The sequence below is a fragment of the Hirundo rustica genome, chromosome 4 (assembly GCF_015227805.2).
Source record: "Hirundo rustica isolate bHirRus1 chromosome 4, bHirRus1.pri.v3, whole genome shotgun sequence".
In the NCBI taxonomy this organism is placed as follows: Eukaryota; Metazoa; Chordata; class Aves; order Passeriformes; family Hirundinidae; genus Hirundo; species Hirundo rustica.
This window is the reverse complement of record NC_053453.1, coordinates 22,279,191-22,295,125: the sequence shown is the minus strand read 5'-3', so window position 1 is coordinate 22,295,125 and position 15,935 is coordinate 22,279,191. Positions and strand designations below refer to the sequence as shown.

Sequence of the window (15,935 nt, the reverse complement as noted above, 5' to 3'; positions counted from 1 at the left end):
CCTGAATGCAAAAGGAAAATGCAGGCTCAGCAGTCACACAGAACTTAAAATTTGTTCTCAAACTTACCCTTTCAAGTAATGAAAGTGTGGCTTTTAAAGCTCCCTCAGGACGTCCAAAAGGGAAACAGTATCTTAAAAAAGAGAGAGAGAAATTATCAGAATTATAAAAGCTGTTTTATGAGTTTACTTTAAGGTGTATCTCCATTCAACTTGCATTAAATTATGTTAGCAGAAGATACCCATACCCGAAGTACTAATAAAAGCTGACAGCCTCTTCAGTAGTCTACCATGGAGTACATACATATCACAGCAGTATCAGCCTACCAGCATTTTAGGTCTAAGTGCAGAAAAACCCCTAAAAAGTCCAAATTATCAACAATGAAGTATATTTAAAGGTCTCTGATGAGTTTAATTGTCATCTTCCTGGAGGTACTCTTTCTTATGTAGCCATGGCTGCTAGTGGACCCATGAAGCAGCATTCTGTATATTGTATTTTATTTTAAAATTGGATTAAGACAAGGGTAAAATGTCAGATATTTTAGTTTTTAGAGATATAAATTCTGGCAGATATTCCGTATTTTTTCTATTATATTAAAAAAACCTTGGAAAAACTCTTAAATTTTATCAGATACAGCTTAAACCATACCCACTCCTAAAATTATGTAAATTAAAAAGCAATTGCATTCATAGCTTTATTTTTCATTTTTGTCTGCTGAATGATGCAATATAGCAGGTCAATGAGAATTCAATGCTCAGGCAACCGTAACCTCTCTTAATCCTGTCTGTAAAATCTTACTGGGATATCCCCAATCGGAAAAAGGATTTTTTAATTTGCTGAGATTATTTTTCTCTTATTATTACTCACTGAGAATTGCAGCCTCCTATGCTAATGTTTTACAGCAGTCAAATCTTTTCTAATGATAAAAGGATTCAGACCAATGAATTTTATATCTGCATTTTGGTCAGCCAAAATAAAGCCTTATAAATGAGGTTAAAACAGGATTTCCTGCAGCAAGAATTCCAGTACTTGCTTTTATCTCTGTAAAGACTCCAGACATAAATTTCACACAGCCAGGCAAGAGGTTAAAGCCCAAGACCTTCATGATAGCTTTCTCAGAAATACTGTCTCTTCCACATTCGATGCCTGAGAGGCTTGCAGAGATCTGAAGTCTCAGTGGGTAGACAAGGTGACAGAGAGGAAAGGTGTAAGTACCTTAAGAACTACTTTAGATGACAGCCACTAGCACAGGATGGGCTGACTGCATAATGGAACCAGGCTGATAGCAGTGAAAATGAAAATTAAAAAGGCCATAGGGAGTATTAAAACTGGAGGCTGCAGGTCAGTTAGTTGGCAGGCCAGGGAGAGCGTCTTTTTCAGATGGGTGTGACCTTGTCACTTAGGTGGACACAGCAAATGTTCAGAGCTGCTCTGAAAGGCAGGAAGAGACATGCACTCTTCAGTTAAACTGCCCATGACAGCTGACCAGTGCACACAACACTAAGCAATGGAGAGAAGGCAAAGCTTAGAAAAGTATCAACATATTGCAGAGGGGAAAAAAAAAAAAAGTGCTCATGATCCTTGGAAGTCTGTACCACTGATCCCCTAGTTATAATGATCAGTGTGCTTACAAAATGATAAGTGAGATTAGAGGAGCTGCAATTTCAAGATTTCACATAATCACAGACTCACAGAATGTCTAGGTTGGAAGAGACCTTTAAGATCACTGAGTCCAACACATGCTGTAACACCTCAACTAGATCATGGCATCAAGTGCCACATCCAATCTCTTTTAAACACATCCAGGGATGGGGACTCCACCAACTCTCCAGGCAGACCATTCCAGTACCTTATCACTCTTTCTGTGAAAAACATTTTCCTAATGTCCAACCTATATTTTCCTTGACGCAGCCTGAGACTGTGTCCTCTCGTTCTGTCAGTTGCTGCCTGGAGAAAGAGACCAACCCCCAGCTGTCTACAACCACCCTTAAGGGAGTTGTAGAGAGTGATAAGATCATCTCTGAGTCTCCTTTTCTCCAGGCTAAACAACCCCAGCTCCCTCAGTCATTCTTCATATGGCTTGTGTTCCAAGCCCCTCACCAGCCTCGTTGCCCTCCTCTGGATGCACTCAAGCATCTCAACGTCCTTCCTAAACTGAGGGCCCAGAACTGGACACAGCACTCGAGGTGTGGCCTCACCAGTGCCGAGTGCAGGGGCAGAATGACCTCCCTGCTCCTGCTGGCCACACCATTCCTGATCCAGGCCAGGTGCCATTGGCCCTCTTGGCCACCTGGGCACACTGCTGGCTCATGTTCAGCTGCTGGCACCAGCACCCCCAGGTCCCTTTCCTCCTGGGCACTGTCCAGCCACAGTGTCCACAGCCTGTAACATTGCAGGGGGTTGTTGTGGCCAAAGTGCAGGACTCAGCGCTTGGACTTATTAAACTTCATCTTACTGGACCCTGCCCATCCATCCAACCATTCCAGATCTCTCTGCAGAGCCATCCTATCTTCCAACAGATCGACACACGCTCCTAGCCTAGAGTCATCCACAAATATACTAATCAAAGATTCAATACCCTCATCCATGTCATCAATAAAAATATTGAACAGAACTGGCCCCAGCACAGACTCCTGAGGGACACCACTGGTGACTGGCACCAGCTGGATGCAGCACCGTTCACCACCACTCTCCAGCCAGTTCCTAACCCAGTGAGGAGTGCTCCTGCCCAAGCCACGGGCTGCCAGCTTAATCCAGGAGTGTGCTGTGGGAAACAGTGCCAAAAGCCTTGCTGAAATCCAAACAGACAACATCCACAGCCCTTCCTGCATCCACCAGGCGGGTCACCTGGTCATAAAAGGAGACCAGGTTGGTCAAACATGACCTACCTCTCCTAAACCCGTGCTGGCTGGGTCTGAGGCCCTGGCCATCCTGTAAGTGCTGCATGATGACACGCAGTATAAACTGTTCCATTATCTTGCCAGATACTGAGGTTAGGCTGACTGGTCTATAATTACCAGGATCCTCCCACCCATCTTTTTTGTGAATGGGTGTCACATTGGCCAGTTTCCAGTCATCTGGAACCTTGACAGTGCACCAGAACTGGTGGTAAATGATGGAGAGTGGCTTCATAAGTTCATCTGCCAGCTCCCTCATCACCCTGGGATGGATCCCACCTGGGCCCATAGATTTATGGATATCCAAGCATCTCAGCAGTTCTCTGACTGCCTCCTCTTGGATAATGGGGGGACCATTCTGTTCCCTGACACCATCAACCAACCCAAGAGAACAGTTGTCTTGGAGGAAAGTTGTCTTCCCACTGAAAACTGAGGCAAAGAATGCATTAAGCACTTCTGCCTTCTCCACATCTGCAGTTACTAAGTTCCCTCCCTCATCCAACAGAGAACAAAGGTTGGCCTTACCTTTCCTTTTACCATCAATATATTTGTAGAAACATTTTTTATTATCCTTTACAGAAATCGCCATTTTAAGTTCAAACTGAGCTTTGGCCTAGCTAATTTTTTTCCTACATGCTCTAGCAGCCCCCTTAAATACCTCCTGAGAGACCTGACCCTCCTCCCGAAAATGATACATCCTCCTTTTATTCCTATGTTCCTCCAAAACCTCCTTGACCATCCAGGCTGGACATTTCCCTCATTGACTCATCTTTCGGCACACAGGGACAATCTGTTCCTGTGCCCTCAAAATCTCTGTTTTGAAGTATGACCAGCTTTCCTGAACTCCTTTGTTTTTAAGGGCTGCTTCCCTTCTGAATAAGTCTCCTAAACAGGCCAAGGTCTGCCCTCCGGAAATCCAGTGTAAATCCAATTTCAATTCTAGGCATACACACTTGACTAATATCTCATTAGAACAAGGTATAATGACAATATTTTGGAACACAAGTTTGAATTACTTCCTTCAACAGCTAATTTAAGACCTACAAAAAATATCTTATTCTGGATTTGGTCTTAAATGTAGCAGTCTCAGGTAAAATTCAAAAAAGTAGGAGTCAAATGCATGCCACAATTAAGAAACCAAAGTGATAACAAACAATCAAACACCCTTGCTGTGATACCATGAGGAAGATAAAGAAGTTGCTGTAGAGAATCTGGCATCTAATAACGATTAAACTTATCTAAACATGGAGGGCATGAAAGTCTCTCAAACATTCCAAGAAATAACAAATAAACAGCATGGATGCCTACACTGACAATAAAAAGGACAGTGGAAGCAAAAAGCCAGCCTGGGAGATGGTGGGACCATCTGACAACAAGGAATACAGGGCATTCAAGGACAGTAAGGCCAAAGCAGAGAAATTCATTGCATACTCTGCATAAATCCTTATTATTGAATGTATTTTTCCAAATATTCTGCATTTCACAGTTATCATAACAATTTTGAAGGACTGAAATATGGAATTGTTTTAATACCATATTTTCCTAAGAAAGCAATCTGACAGCCAAGGTTATTCTTTGTTAATTGTCAGTTGTAATCCTTGTGCGTCTTGAGTCAAGGTTTTATTTAAAATATTACTTCCAATGCTTTGTCAGGACGTCCTATATTGTGCTCTATGCTCTATAGGATGTCATATTGTGCTACATGCTCTATAAATTCAGATTCTAAGGTACTATCCTTTTTCTTTCTTCCACTATTATGCCAGCATCCTTGTCTAAATCCAGACATTTCACTTATTTTTAGATTTTATTTCTAATATTTGTTCACAGTAAGAAATAGTAATTACTCCTCACCTGGCAGAGCAGTTTATCTGTATTGATTAAACAGGATTTTAAGGCAAACCTTAGAGTCCTATGAAGGATGAAATAATTAATGTTTGAATGATACATTTAATTGCTCTCAAGGAGGAATTTCTAATGCTGTTTAAATTTGCTCAAAATCCACCAAGACTGATTTCTGCCAAATCCGCCAAGAGAGATTATATGGTCACCATTGCGGCCCAAGCTCATCAACATAACTCTGAGTCTGTTAGCAGACATGATGGGGATTTTTATTTGCTCAAACTCAAAAGATCATTTAGACTATTATACATTTTGTAATTAGTCTCATGCATGTGAAGGCCTCAATGTAAGGAGCACTCTGTATCATTTCTATTGCAAGAGCTCTTTATTCCCGTAGAAGGGAGGAGAGGAGAGGAGAGGAGAGGAGAGGAGAGGAGAGGAGAGGAGAGGAGAGGAGAGGAGAGGAGAGGAGAGGAGAGGAGAGGAGAGGAGAGGAGAGGAGAGGAGAGGAGAGGAGAGGAGAGGAGAGGAGAGGAGAGGAGAGGAGAGGAGAGGAGAGGAGAGGAGAGGAGAGGAGAGGGAAAGGGAAAGGATGTCTTTTTTTTCCCAAAGGAATAGTCCCCAGGGAGAAGCCTAGCTCTCTTTAGTTTAATATGGACATGAAATGCCAAGTGAAGGCTGCTATGTCCTCTCTGCTCAAAAACATCCCCAATGGCCTATGATGCCACTGAATCCTAGAGATCTACCTCATCAGACCAGAGAGGCATTCAACAAACTCATAGTCAACTCTGCCAAACAAAAGTTCTGCTTCACAAGGAACTAATTAAATTGTGGATCTGGCTGTTACAATGTGATGCAGAGACAAAAAATTCTATACATACAGTCTAAAAGGATAGGACTGACAGAATAGTGGCAAATAGGTTGGCTTAGCATGACAAAGTAACAGGTTCCGCGGTCTAGCTGCAATTTTTATACTAAGTTTCATAAACAATCAATTGCTACAAAATAGCAGGAAATTCCATGTTTTCTCTGCTTCTTGTGCTCCCCTAAATATCCTCCGCTGGTATTGACAGTCCTTATTATGACAAACTCTTTATTGAGCGCCATGACCCTTAAGTTAAGAAAGATACATATATCATGAAACTGAAAAAATTACATTAGATCTCAAGAAAAGTTTTCACTGCTATCTATCAAAGATGCTCTCTACTCATATGATTTTACTGATCCATAGTAATCCAGAAATAGTTATGGTACAGTCACTTTCATTCAGAGAATTTTCTTGGTTACAGATATACAAAGCTTGAACTTTAAAAAAAATCAACAAAATCAACGCCTATTCTTGGATGATCTTTTCTATCAGATCTATCAACTCACATATTACACAAATAAATTTCAAGTACAATCACTTTTGTAAATAAATTATAGTAATACTAACCCATGACACATATTTAAGCTATTCTTTTGCAAGCAGACCATTTTATTTTCACTCCACACGTTCAAGACCAAAATTAAATTCCATGAGAAAATTCTTCCAGAAAAAATGCAGCATTCATTATATAAATTGTACACTCACCTGAAATGGCTTATTTGGTTTTCTAAAAGGGAGGAAAGTCTGTCCTTAATTTCCTCAAACCTTTCTTTCTCTTCCACAGATACTGTTCCAATTCCATCTGGCCTGTAATAGTAAATATTTAATAATCGTTGATATCTCTTCATGCTGATTTGTCTTTGGACAATGATCTTTATTTCCAAAGTTTTCATTTAACATGAGTATTAACTCCCCTTTTCTTTTCTCTTTGTCTCAAAGGATAAACAGTTACTTGTGACTATAGTTAAAGAATGGGCTGCAACTGGACAAAGAATTCAACTTTTGAGCTGAACTGTTAAATTCAAGTCCTAAGTTTCTACATCATCTCAATATGAATACAAGTTGGCATATAATTCTCCCAAATCCTTTCAAAAGACAGTATCTTTTCTCAAGAAAATCAGTACTATTGTCACAGTAGAGAAGCCTACTCAAATCTTGTTAAATTTCATCTCCTTGAATCTTCTGTTTATTTTCCTAGAGGCACAATATAGCAAAAAGTGATTTTAAAGTAAAGATGAGAGGGAAACTACAGTGAGAAAAGCCACAGCAGGCAACACCTAGGAATCCTGCATAGTGAGGATAGAGTTTGATTCCTCACCCTATATTGACAAACAGCATAATGTAATCAAGACTTCCATATTGGTGCAGCATTAAAGATGCAACTAAAAATTCTTTAAAAAACAAAAGCATTGGCATTTTTTAAACATCAAATTTAAGTCACAGTAATTAAAAATAAGCTTATATTTAGTATGTTAAACATACATTTTGTCTAAAATCTTAGCCTAAAGGTGTTACTAATGCATTTATGTTAAAATTATGACAAAAGTAAAAAAAGAAAAAAAAAAAACAAAAAAACCCACATTTCTGAAATATTATTTTTGCCATGCAGTCACAACTTCACCACATACAGCATACTTTAAAAAGTATCTGAAATGTTCCTGTTACTTTCCTAACTTCCAGCTCCAAGGCAACAAGTCAGCTACTGCTTCTCACCTGAGTTTCTGAACCTGACACTATGTGCGGATCAGACCTGCATCTTCTCCAGAGGATCCAAAACTATCTCAGTGTTTCTAGAACTGAGAAAATCATAATAAAATGACATAAAGAAAGACAACATTCTTTTTTGGAACATTCTGAATATTCCATGAATCATTCTAGGATTCTATGAGCACCTTTTCCTAAATTGTTATTTTAACCTTCTGCACTATACTTAAATCTAGGAGGGATAAGTTCTACCTGGTCATGACATAAACAGTTCTCTCACCATTTAAATCACTTATATTTGTGACCTGTCAAGTCAGGGTGGAAAGAATGCCTGATTTCCTTAAATTATTGTGAAGACAACAATAAAAAATCACATATGGTGGGGATAGGAATAGTCAGGCACATCAATACACTGCTGTATAAATTTGATGTGAAAGAGCAAAAAAACTTATCTTCTCTCTTTTGATGGATGCCAGGATACTTTACCTCAGCCTTCTGACAAATGGAATGAGCTCAAATTTAAGTAAATTACACTGTCTGATTTCATTGTCAGGAGAGATTGCACACTGGACTGATAAAGTAAATAGTTCTGTCATATTAAGCCTCGCTGGGGCATGTCATATATATGTCAGGAAAGACCTAGGGGTCCAGATAACAGTGAGTGAAAAAGGTGAGCCAGTGGGATGTCATATCTGTCATCCTGCACTAAGGCTAGGATCACTATGTACCAGGGACCTGTCACTTCACTGAGTTTGTTGTCATAAGGAACCTTGTTGACAACAACTAAAATTTTCAGAACTGCTTGTTCTATATGTTTGCATAGAGGCATATGTCCCAGAAGAAGGGGTACACAAAAAGGTGTTGGAAAGCTACCATCCATAGCACCGAATAACTCACCTCTCGAAAATATGCTTTTAGAAAATAGCACAGAGTCTGAATCACAATTTTGTTTCTTCTTGTAGCAAACTTTATTGCAACAAGAATATAAAAAAACATTTTTACAACACAGTTCTGAGACATATCATGCTGGTGATAATTTTTCTGCTTTAGGGATTATATACCTACTACTGATTAGAAAAGAATCCATGGAAAAAAGAATCTGTTTCTGAGATAGGCTGAAATACTAAAAATAGATAAATATTTCAAAATTCCCACTCATTTAATATTCTGGATATTTTCTCTTTATTTACTTTGAAGACTGAATAAAATAAATAGCACTGTTTTGATCTGGTTAATTTTATTTATGAATTACTCTGCCTGCAAGGAAAATCAGACTTATGCAGTCATATAGTTTTCAAAGATTTAGGTAATCCATAAATTATGCAAGAACTATTTTTCAATTAAAAGCAAAAACAAATGTGTCTTTTCTACTGTCTCAAATGTAATGGACTTGATTTTTTTTTAAAATTCAAAACCTTATCAAACTAAAGTTTGATATTGCAGCCTGGGACCTCTCTTCCAAGAACTCAGCCAAGGAAAGTGATGGACTGTCTTTAGAAAAGTTTTCATTTTAACATCATCTTCTCAAGATGATGGAGACTGAATTTTCCTTTCCTCCACACTCTTTTTCCTCCTTATTGTTCACAACAGTTTTTAGAGTTAGAGAACTAGGTGAAACAGCAAACATTCAAAACCTGAGTAGCCTTCTCTCTCTCACATATATTAGTTTACCATTTTTTGAGAACTCTGTCAACTGGATTTGGATTGGCTTGTCTTATCTGCTTATATCACATTCTAACTGGCACAGATGTAATGTTGTCTCTGGTCACAAGTCAAATTGTTTAATTCACTCAGACAAATATCAGAAGAGATTTGAAATAAATACTTCACAAACTAGAGCTAATAAATTCAAGTGGAAAATAGCTGTTTAACCGTAAAACACTTAAATAATGAACCAAAAGTAAAGGTTGACCAAAACTTTAAGACTTGCAAGATTGTTGTCCTTACAACAGTTACTTTAGAGAAGCCAACTGATTAGGAAATGGATTTCAGTTTTCCTGTTGCAATGGACTGTTTTTCCTCACTTGATATAATCCTTTAAGGCTTGGATTATTTTGATCTCTAGAGGTCTTAACACCTGCAATAATTTGCAGAGGTCACGATGAATTGTAGGATTAAGATTATTGTGAAGACCTACAGCACGTAAAATAAAACTGTATTCCAGTTCCAACAGGAATTAGATCTGATGGACACTGGGTTGACTGGATTGTTTCTAGCCCTCAACTTTGGAAACAGCTTCTCCTAGTGGCCTCTCAGAGAGTGAATTGTTACCTTAAGCAAGGTTGCTTTGTTAAGATAGCCTTGGAAATACTAACTGAACATGCCTGATTTTTTCCTCTGGAACATCAGTGATTCTGGTGCTTTTTTGCATCTTTACATATTTTTAAAATTATAAAAATATTTTCAATGTGCTTTCCTCATTAAAAACATAGACCATCACTTCGGGGTGTCATGAAAACAAAGAGTAATATCCTAACACACACACAGGAATGAAGAGTAAGACTGACCAAAAAGAATTTGCCATCTTGCCAGGGCAAGATGAGAAATTATTATAAAAAACAAAATAAAAGAAAAAATACTTCATCTAAAGTATTTAACACATTTCTATAATAAACTATGCTTCAAGGACATAGAAAAAACAACCCCAAACTTAAGTGTCATCCTTTCTTCTAGAAACAAATTGTTTTAAAAGACTTCAGTGCTTCCTAAAAGCACTTGCTTTTATATTCAGCATGATATACAGTCAAATGAAAGAACAGTGACAAGTTTCAAATTAGTAAGACAAAAGTTTGAGTGCTTGTTAGAAAACCAAAGATTAAATTTTTTAGAATATTCAAGAACTTAATTATCCACATTTTCCTTTAAAATGCAACTGCATTAAGGCTTCTGCAGAGTCCATGGTTTATGTTACAGAAATATAAGCATGATGATTTCCACTATCAGCTTGTAAGTGGACAGAGCAGACATATTTTTATGACAGAAAATGAAGACTGCATTATCACATGGCATTCAATCACAGCTTTAACCAGCAGACACTTGAAGACTGAGCATTTTGTGGTTTATATTAAGTATTCTTCAAATATTCTGACATAAAACTGGCACAATAGAGCCTTCTGCTCTATGCAGTTCTCAGGCTGCTCTGACATTTGCTTACAGGTCATGCCTTTTTTTCACAACTGAATGAAAAAGACCAATTCTGAAGGTCACTAAAACAGATTAGGATCATAAATTGGGTTAATTTTAATAATCTTTTCTGCAGCTATGTTTTAGGTGGGATTCATTAATAGCATTCTACTGAAAAGCAGAGCATGTATTAATATAATATAATTTTACCCAATGTAGCAGCATATGTAAAAGCAGTAATCAGTTGAAATTAATAACAAAATATTGTATAATGTTTAGGGATGGTAAGTGTATGTAATAGCATTCCTTCATTGCCTAAGATAGCAAGTATAACTTTGAACAGGCAGAACCTTTTTATGATATTTCTTCCTAATGTGTGAATTATGTTTAATTTTCTATTGAAATTTTCTCCGAGGCCTTTCAGCAGCAGTTTTATTTTGAGACATTGAAAAATGTGCCACTATTAATAACATAGTGAGGACACATTTTTTTATAACATTCTTATAGCTAGAAACACTTTTCAACACAAGAGAGTAACCTTCCTTTAAAAAAAGGTGAAGTCAACATGACTTCAGTCAGCACCTGCAACAAGGTGAAGTGTTTAGCTTCTAGCTTTGAATACAAGAGAACCCCACTGACAACTTTTTTTCTGGCTATTTACAAGAGTAATATATAGAAAACTGTGCCAATAATTGAATGACATACATTAAAAAATATATGTAAACTAAACCAGTTACACCAAATGTAACTATTTAGAGAGGTCTCCCATTAGAGGCTTGGGCCTCTGATGCTCATAAGGAAACCACTTATACAGGAGAATACAGGTTAAATTAAAGGTTCGCCTTCTGCTGTGCTCCATACACCTTGGATGAGCAGTTTCCAAAAGAGGATGAACTGGATGATGCAAGATGCTTGACACAGGGCCTAGTGAAAAATTTCTATTCCCAGCACTGTCCAACAAGCCTCAAAAAAGGGCTTCTTGGAAGAAGAGAAATGTTGTTTTTTGTTGTTGTTGTTGTTTTGTTTGTTTGTTTGTTTTATTTTGAGAGAATACTGCTTCTCATTTAGCAGCACAAACTCTCATAGCATATCAATCCTAAAAGGTAATTTTCTCATTCCATTGTTCTGAGTAAATAGTGACTGATAACAAATGACTTCTGAATAAAAAACATGGGTTTAAGTACAAGAAATCCACACTCACCATTTTCATTATAGGTGACTGATAGAAAAATGAGACTAACTACAAAAACAATAGACTTCTTACATCTCTAGATGCTGTATCAAACATGAGAGAGACTAGTAGACTGATGTTACACACTTCCCTAAAGAACCACACTGTAAGGGAAATTGGGCTCCTTCCTCCAGCTGTTGGACAGCCTTGGAACAGATCTAAGAATAAAGCAGGAGGTCCAATTGCCAATAAAAACCAGTAAAAGTAGACCTTCCACCTGCTATAATTACAACACTGACAGAACATGTAGGATTGAGAATAAGAAACACAGCAGAAAGAGGAAGCGTTTTCAAGTCCTTAAAACCAAAATGTTCCACAAAATCCTGTTAGCAATATTTTTCTGGGGAAAACAACCTAAGAAAAAGTCTACATGATATTCAAATATTTTATATATAAAACTGTCATGTGAAAACATAACACTCCTGGGAAGAGATCAACTGGAAAAAACCTTTCATGTCTGATGATGACCATGTGCAGATAGATGGTGAAACTATGAACTTAAGTTCTGGAATTTTACTTTATATCTTATTACATACTGTTTATGAAAGATATAAAATGAAGGAGAAATCATCAAGAGATAGACAACCTTACTTAAGTTAGTCAGAGAAGAAAACACCTATTCAGAAGTTGCAGAAAGAAAAATCAGAAGAGACAGAGCAATGTAATGATACTATTTTCTTTATTTTTATGATGTTCCTTGTCACAAACTTAAAAGGGATGATTTCACTGAACATTTTTTTATGACTTGACACAAAGTGTAAAATTGCAATAAATGTTTCTTACCACAAAACATGGAAAAATGACTTCTCTTGTGTGTCCCTTTATTCTACTCCAAGATGTTTTCTCCAAGCATAACTAAAGCAAGAAGCCTATCAGAAAGTCTACATTGCCAAATGATGGCAAGGACCTAAAAGCAGCTCTCAGAGAGGGCAAGGCTATTACAGAGATAGGTTTTTTTTTTTTGTTTGTTTGTTTGTTTTTTTGTACTGGCATATTATTATGAAGCAAATTATTATGAAGAAGACTTCTATGCTGGAACCCTTCTTTGTTCATAGCAAGAGAATTCTTAATTTTCAGCAAAGTATGTTTTAAAAATGAAAGAAACTAAAACAATCCCTTATGGAACAAATGAGAAAAACAGACAGCAGCAAGTTGCCAGGACCACATGGCCACCTGAATCACATGCATAGACGGGAAAGTTCTCATCCAGAACTGCCATCCTTCTGGGGAATGGGAGATCAGAATCAAAATGGGAGGCTAAAAATCAGAGAAAGTCTCTAAGGAGCCAAGGGAAATACAGGCCAGTAAGTATTACATGCATTCCAGAAAATTAGAAGGAACTATAATATAAGGATAAAAGTAAGGATATTTGGGTAAATATTATCTATTGTCAAGTCTGTATGGCTTTGAAGCCATAAGACAGAGAAATCTTACCTTCTGATCTTGAAGCTCTCTAACAAGATTGAAAACAAGTGGATGAGTGTGACTTGACTCATATGAAATACCTGGATTTCCAAAGCTCTTTTGACAGAGTCTCTAATCAAAGGCTTTAAACACAATTAGATTGTCTGAGTAAAAGTTCCTACATTTACGTTTAAAATTAGAGAGGTGAGTACCTGCTGTGAAGGTATGTTATCAGTAGAGTTCTGCAAAGATCTGTGGTGAGACTTTTACAGTACTGTTTTACAGTATTTATAAATGACCTGGCTTACAGCTGAGAACTGAGGTGATAGACAATGTAATTTTAATGATCCTTATGTGGCATAGTGTGGAATTCTAGAAAGACCTCATGAAATCAAGTAGTAATACAGGAGAAAACAATGATAAACATAGATAAACGTAAGGAAAACACAGTTGTTATTGAGAATGGAGATCCTGGTTTTGTGATGGATAATTCCATGAAATTGTCCTTGTTCAGTAGCAGTAAAAGTAGCAAATCAACACTGGGAAACACCAGAAAAGGACAAGGAACTAGCAGAAAATTTCCATCCAATGCAATCATTGCACTGTTCACTTCCAATTCTTGATTCTTAAATAGCAAAGAGACAGAACAGGATTTTTCTTTTTTCTCCTTTACCTCTCTAATAGCTGCAGGGCATGAAATGAGATGTGTAAGAGTCAAGTTCAAAGCAATAGTTCTTCAAGCAAGATGAGGCTGAGTTGTGGAACTTGCTGCCAGAGGTGTTGAGGTTGAAAAGGGCTTACAGTGGTTCAGGGGTGCAATGGACAAGTACCTGAAATAAAGACTCACTCCAGGTTACCAAACAGGGCATATTCTGAGCTGCAAAAGAGTTGGGAGTCGAAAAGATGAAATATTGCACATGCTTGCTCTTCTTTTACTCCAAGCAGGTCAATGATGGAGACAGATGACTGATTGGCTTAGAAGAACCCTGACTCAATATGACTCTTCTTCTATGGAAGCACACAAGTGCTGAAGCTTTTACAGTTGAGACAAAAGAAAACCCAACCTATTCATCTTCAGTTATATACTGATTTCTGTAGCATTACTTTCACATTCACTTCTCATATCTGAACTTCCATTTCGTCAGATATCTTTCTGAATAAGAAAAGGTATAACAAGGGAATATGCCTGAATTTTGAATTTTTCAATTCAGTCTGTAACTCAGCAGGTGGAAAGAAGTCACTTCACACTTCATGCGATACCCACCAGCATTCATTTCAGACAAGAGGGACTAAATAGAAGTCACAGCATGAAAAGTAGACAAGAGTGAATATGATGGGGAAGAAAACAATAGCTCCTACCTGGACTGTTTAGACTGAAATGTCATCATGCAGGAATGTCCTATAGTTCCCTGTTCTGCCCATTTCACTTTCACCAGCAATAAGTTTATGCATAAGTGCAGAGCAAAAAGCTTACCTGTGAACTAACTATGTTGATGGGGACTATACAGAATATTTCATATGAACGACCATGGAATATTTCAAAAGAAAAACATTGTGATGAGAAACTAAAGGAGATGGTACAGTAAATCCACATAGTACCAGAAGATTATTTTATTTACAGAAGAAAACAGTTGACTCAAACCCATGTATATTCATTTAAACACAGCACAGCTATTTTTTTAGTGAAATATTTTCCTTGTCGGCTATTTAGGAAGAGAAAGTCTTAAGACTGTCATCTACAAAAGCAGAAATATCTTTTCTATATAAGCAGTTTGTTAGCCCAGTTGTGATGAACTAACAAATGGGAAAGGAAAAGGAAAAATAAGCTTTGAATTTCCCAGTCTAAGACTCAGCACATTGTGTGTGACCCTGAGTAAACATTTCTGTCCCCAAACCAACAACACCGGCATAAGACACACAAAGTACAAGTATGCTTGATAAATCTACGAGAAATTGTCTATATCTTCATCTCAGGAAAGAAAAAAAAAGAAGCTGGGGACTGTTCTCTAGTCCTGAGATCAGGAGACAAGGTCGTCAGCACAAAGCCTACACTTGAGCTCAGTTCAGGTATCTTCTGTGCTCCCAATGTCCCTGACGCTCTACAACAACAAAAATTCTACATGTTTATGCCAGGTGTTTTGAAATAAACCCACAGTACTGTGTTAAAATCTGCAAGATTATAGCCCACCACATGAAATATGTTTCAAGTCCCACGGTGCAGCAAAAGAGCACAGGGGACACCTGAAGGTTCAAAAACATGTTGGAAGAAAATGTCTGAAGGGTGGAAAGAGCCAAAGCTGATTCAGATTGAGTTTCTCTTCACCAGAAACAAAGGTGAGAGATACTTGTATCTGATAGCTTGACTGATGTCACCAGACTGCCTGTTATTTTAAAATTCATACATAAAACAAATGGACAACATGAACTACAGATACAGCTGCATTTCTACATGCTCCTCCATTACCTGACTTCAAGATCAATTCTGATGATCTTTCTCAGGCTAGGGGAGGGTCTAAGATCCCTCTGTGAAGCAAAGGTGACATATAAATTAAATAAATCACAGCCAGAGTATAAAGCCCTTTGTTCTGTGGTCTTTCTGATTCTCAGCCTGACTTACAAAACAAAAATGTGTAACGCCAGGGACCAGCCTAGAACTTTGGCCTGTCATGCATTGTCTGTGAAATCCTCTTTTACCTTTTACTATTTCTTAGTGCTGTGGCAAATGAATGAGTGGGTATATTATGTGCCCATATACCTGTGTCTGTCATTCTGAGTGAGTGTGTCTGCCTCTGTCCTTGACTTACTTTTTTTCTTTCTTCGTTTCTTTTCTCTTCCTTTTTACAATATCTCAGTTCTAGTCAGATCCTCTCT

The 15,935-nt window shown here is 37.7% G+C and overlaps 1 protein-coding gene across 9 annotated transcripts in view; it reads right to left on the bottom strand.

Moving 5' to 3' along the window:
• The window catches only part of CADPS2 (calcium dependent secretion activator 2), a 290,272-nt gene that overhangs the window by 75,186 nt on the left and 199,151 nt on the right, over positions 1-15,935 (bottom strand). For all 9 annotated transcript variants that reach the window (XM_058420273.1, XM_058420271.1, XM_040062395.2 and 6 more), the window contains exons 14-15: positions 6,308-6,409; positions 68-131 (exon numbers count right to left, since the gene is read on the bottom strand). In XM_058420273.1, the coding sequence (XP_058276256.1) occupies positions 68-131; positions 6,308-6,409 (166 nt within the window). The remainder of the gene's footprint in view (positions 1-67; positions 132-6,307; positions 6,410-15,935) is intronic.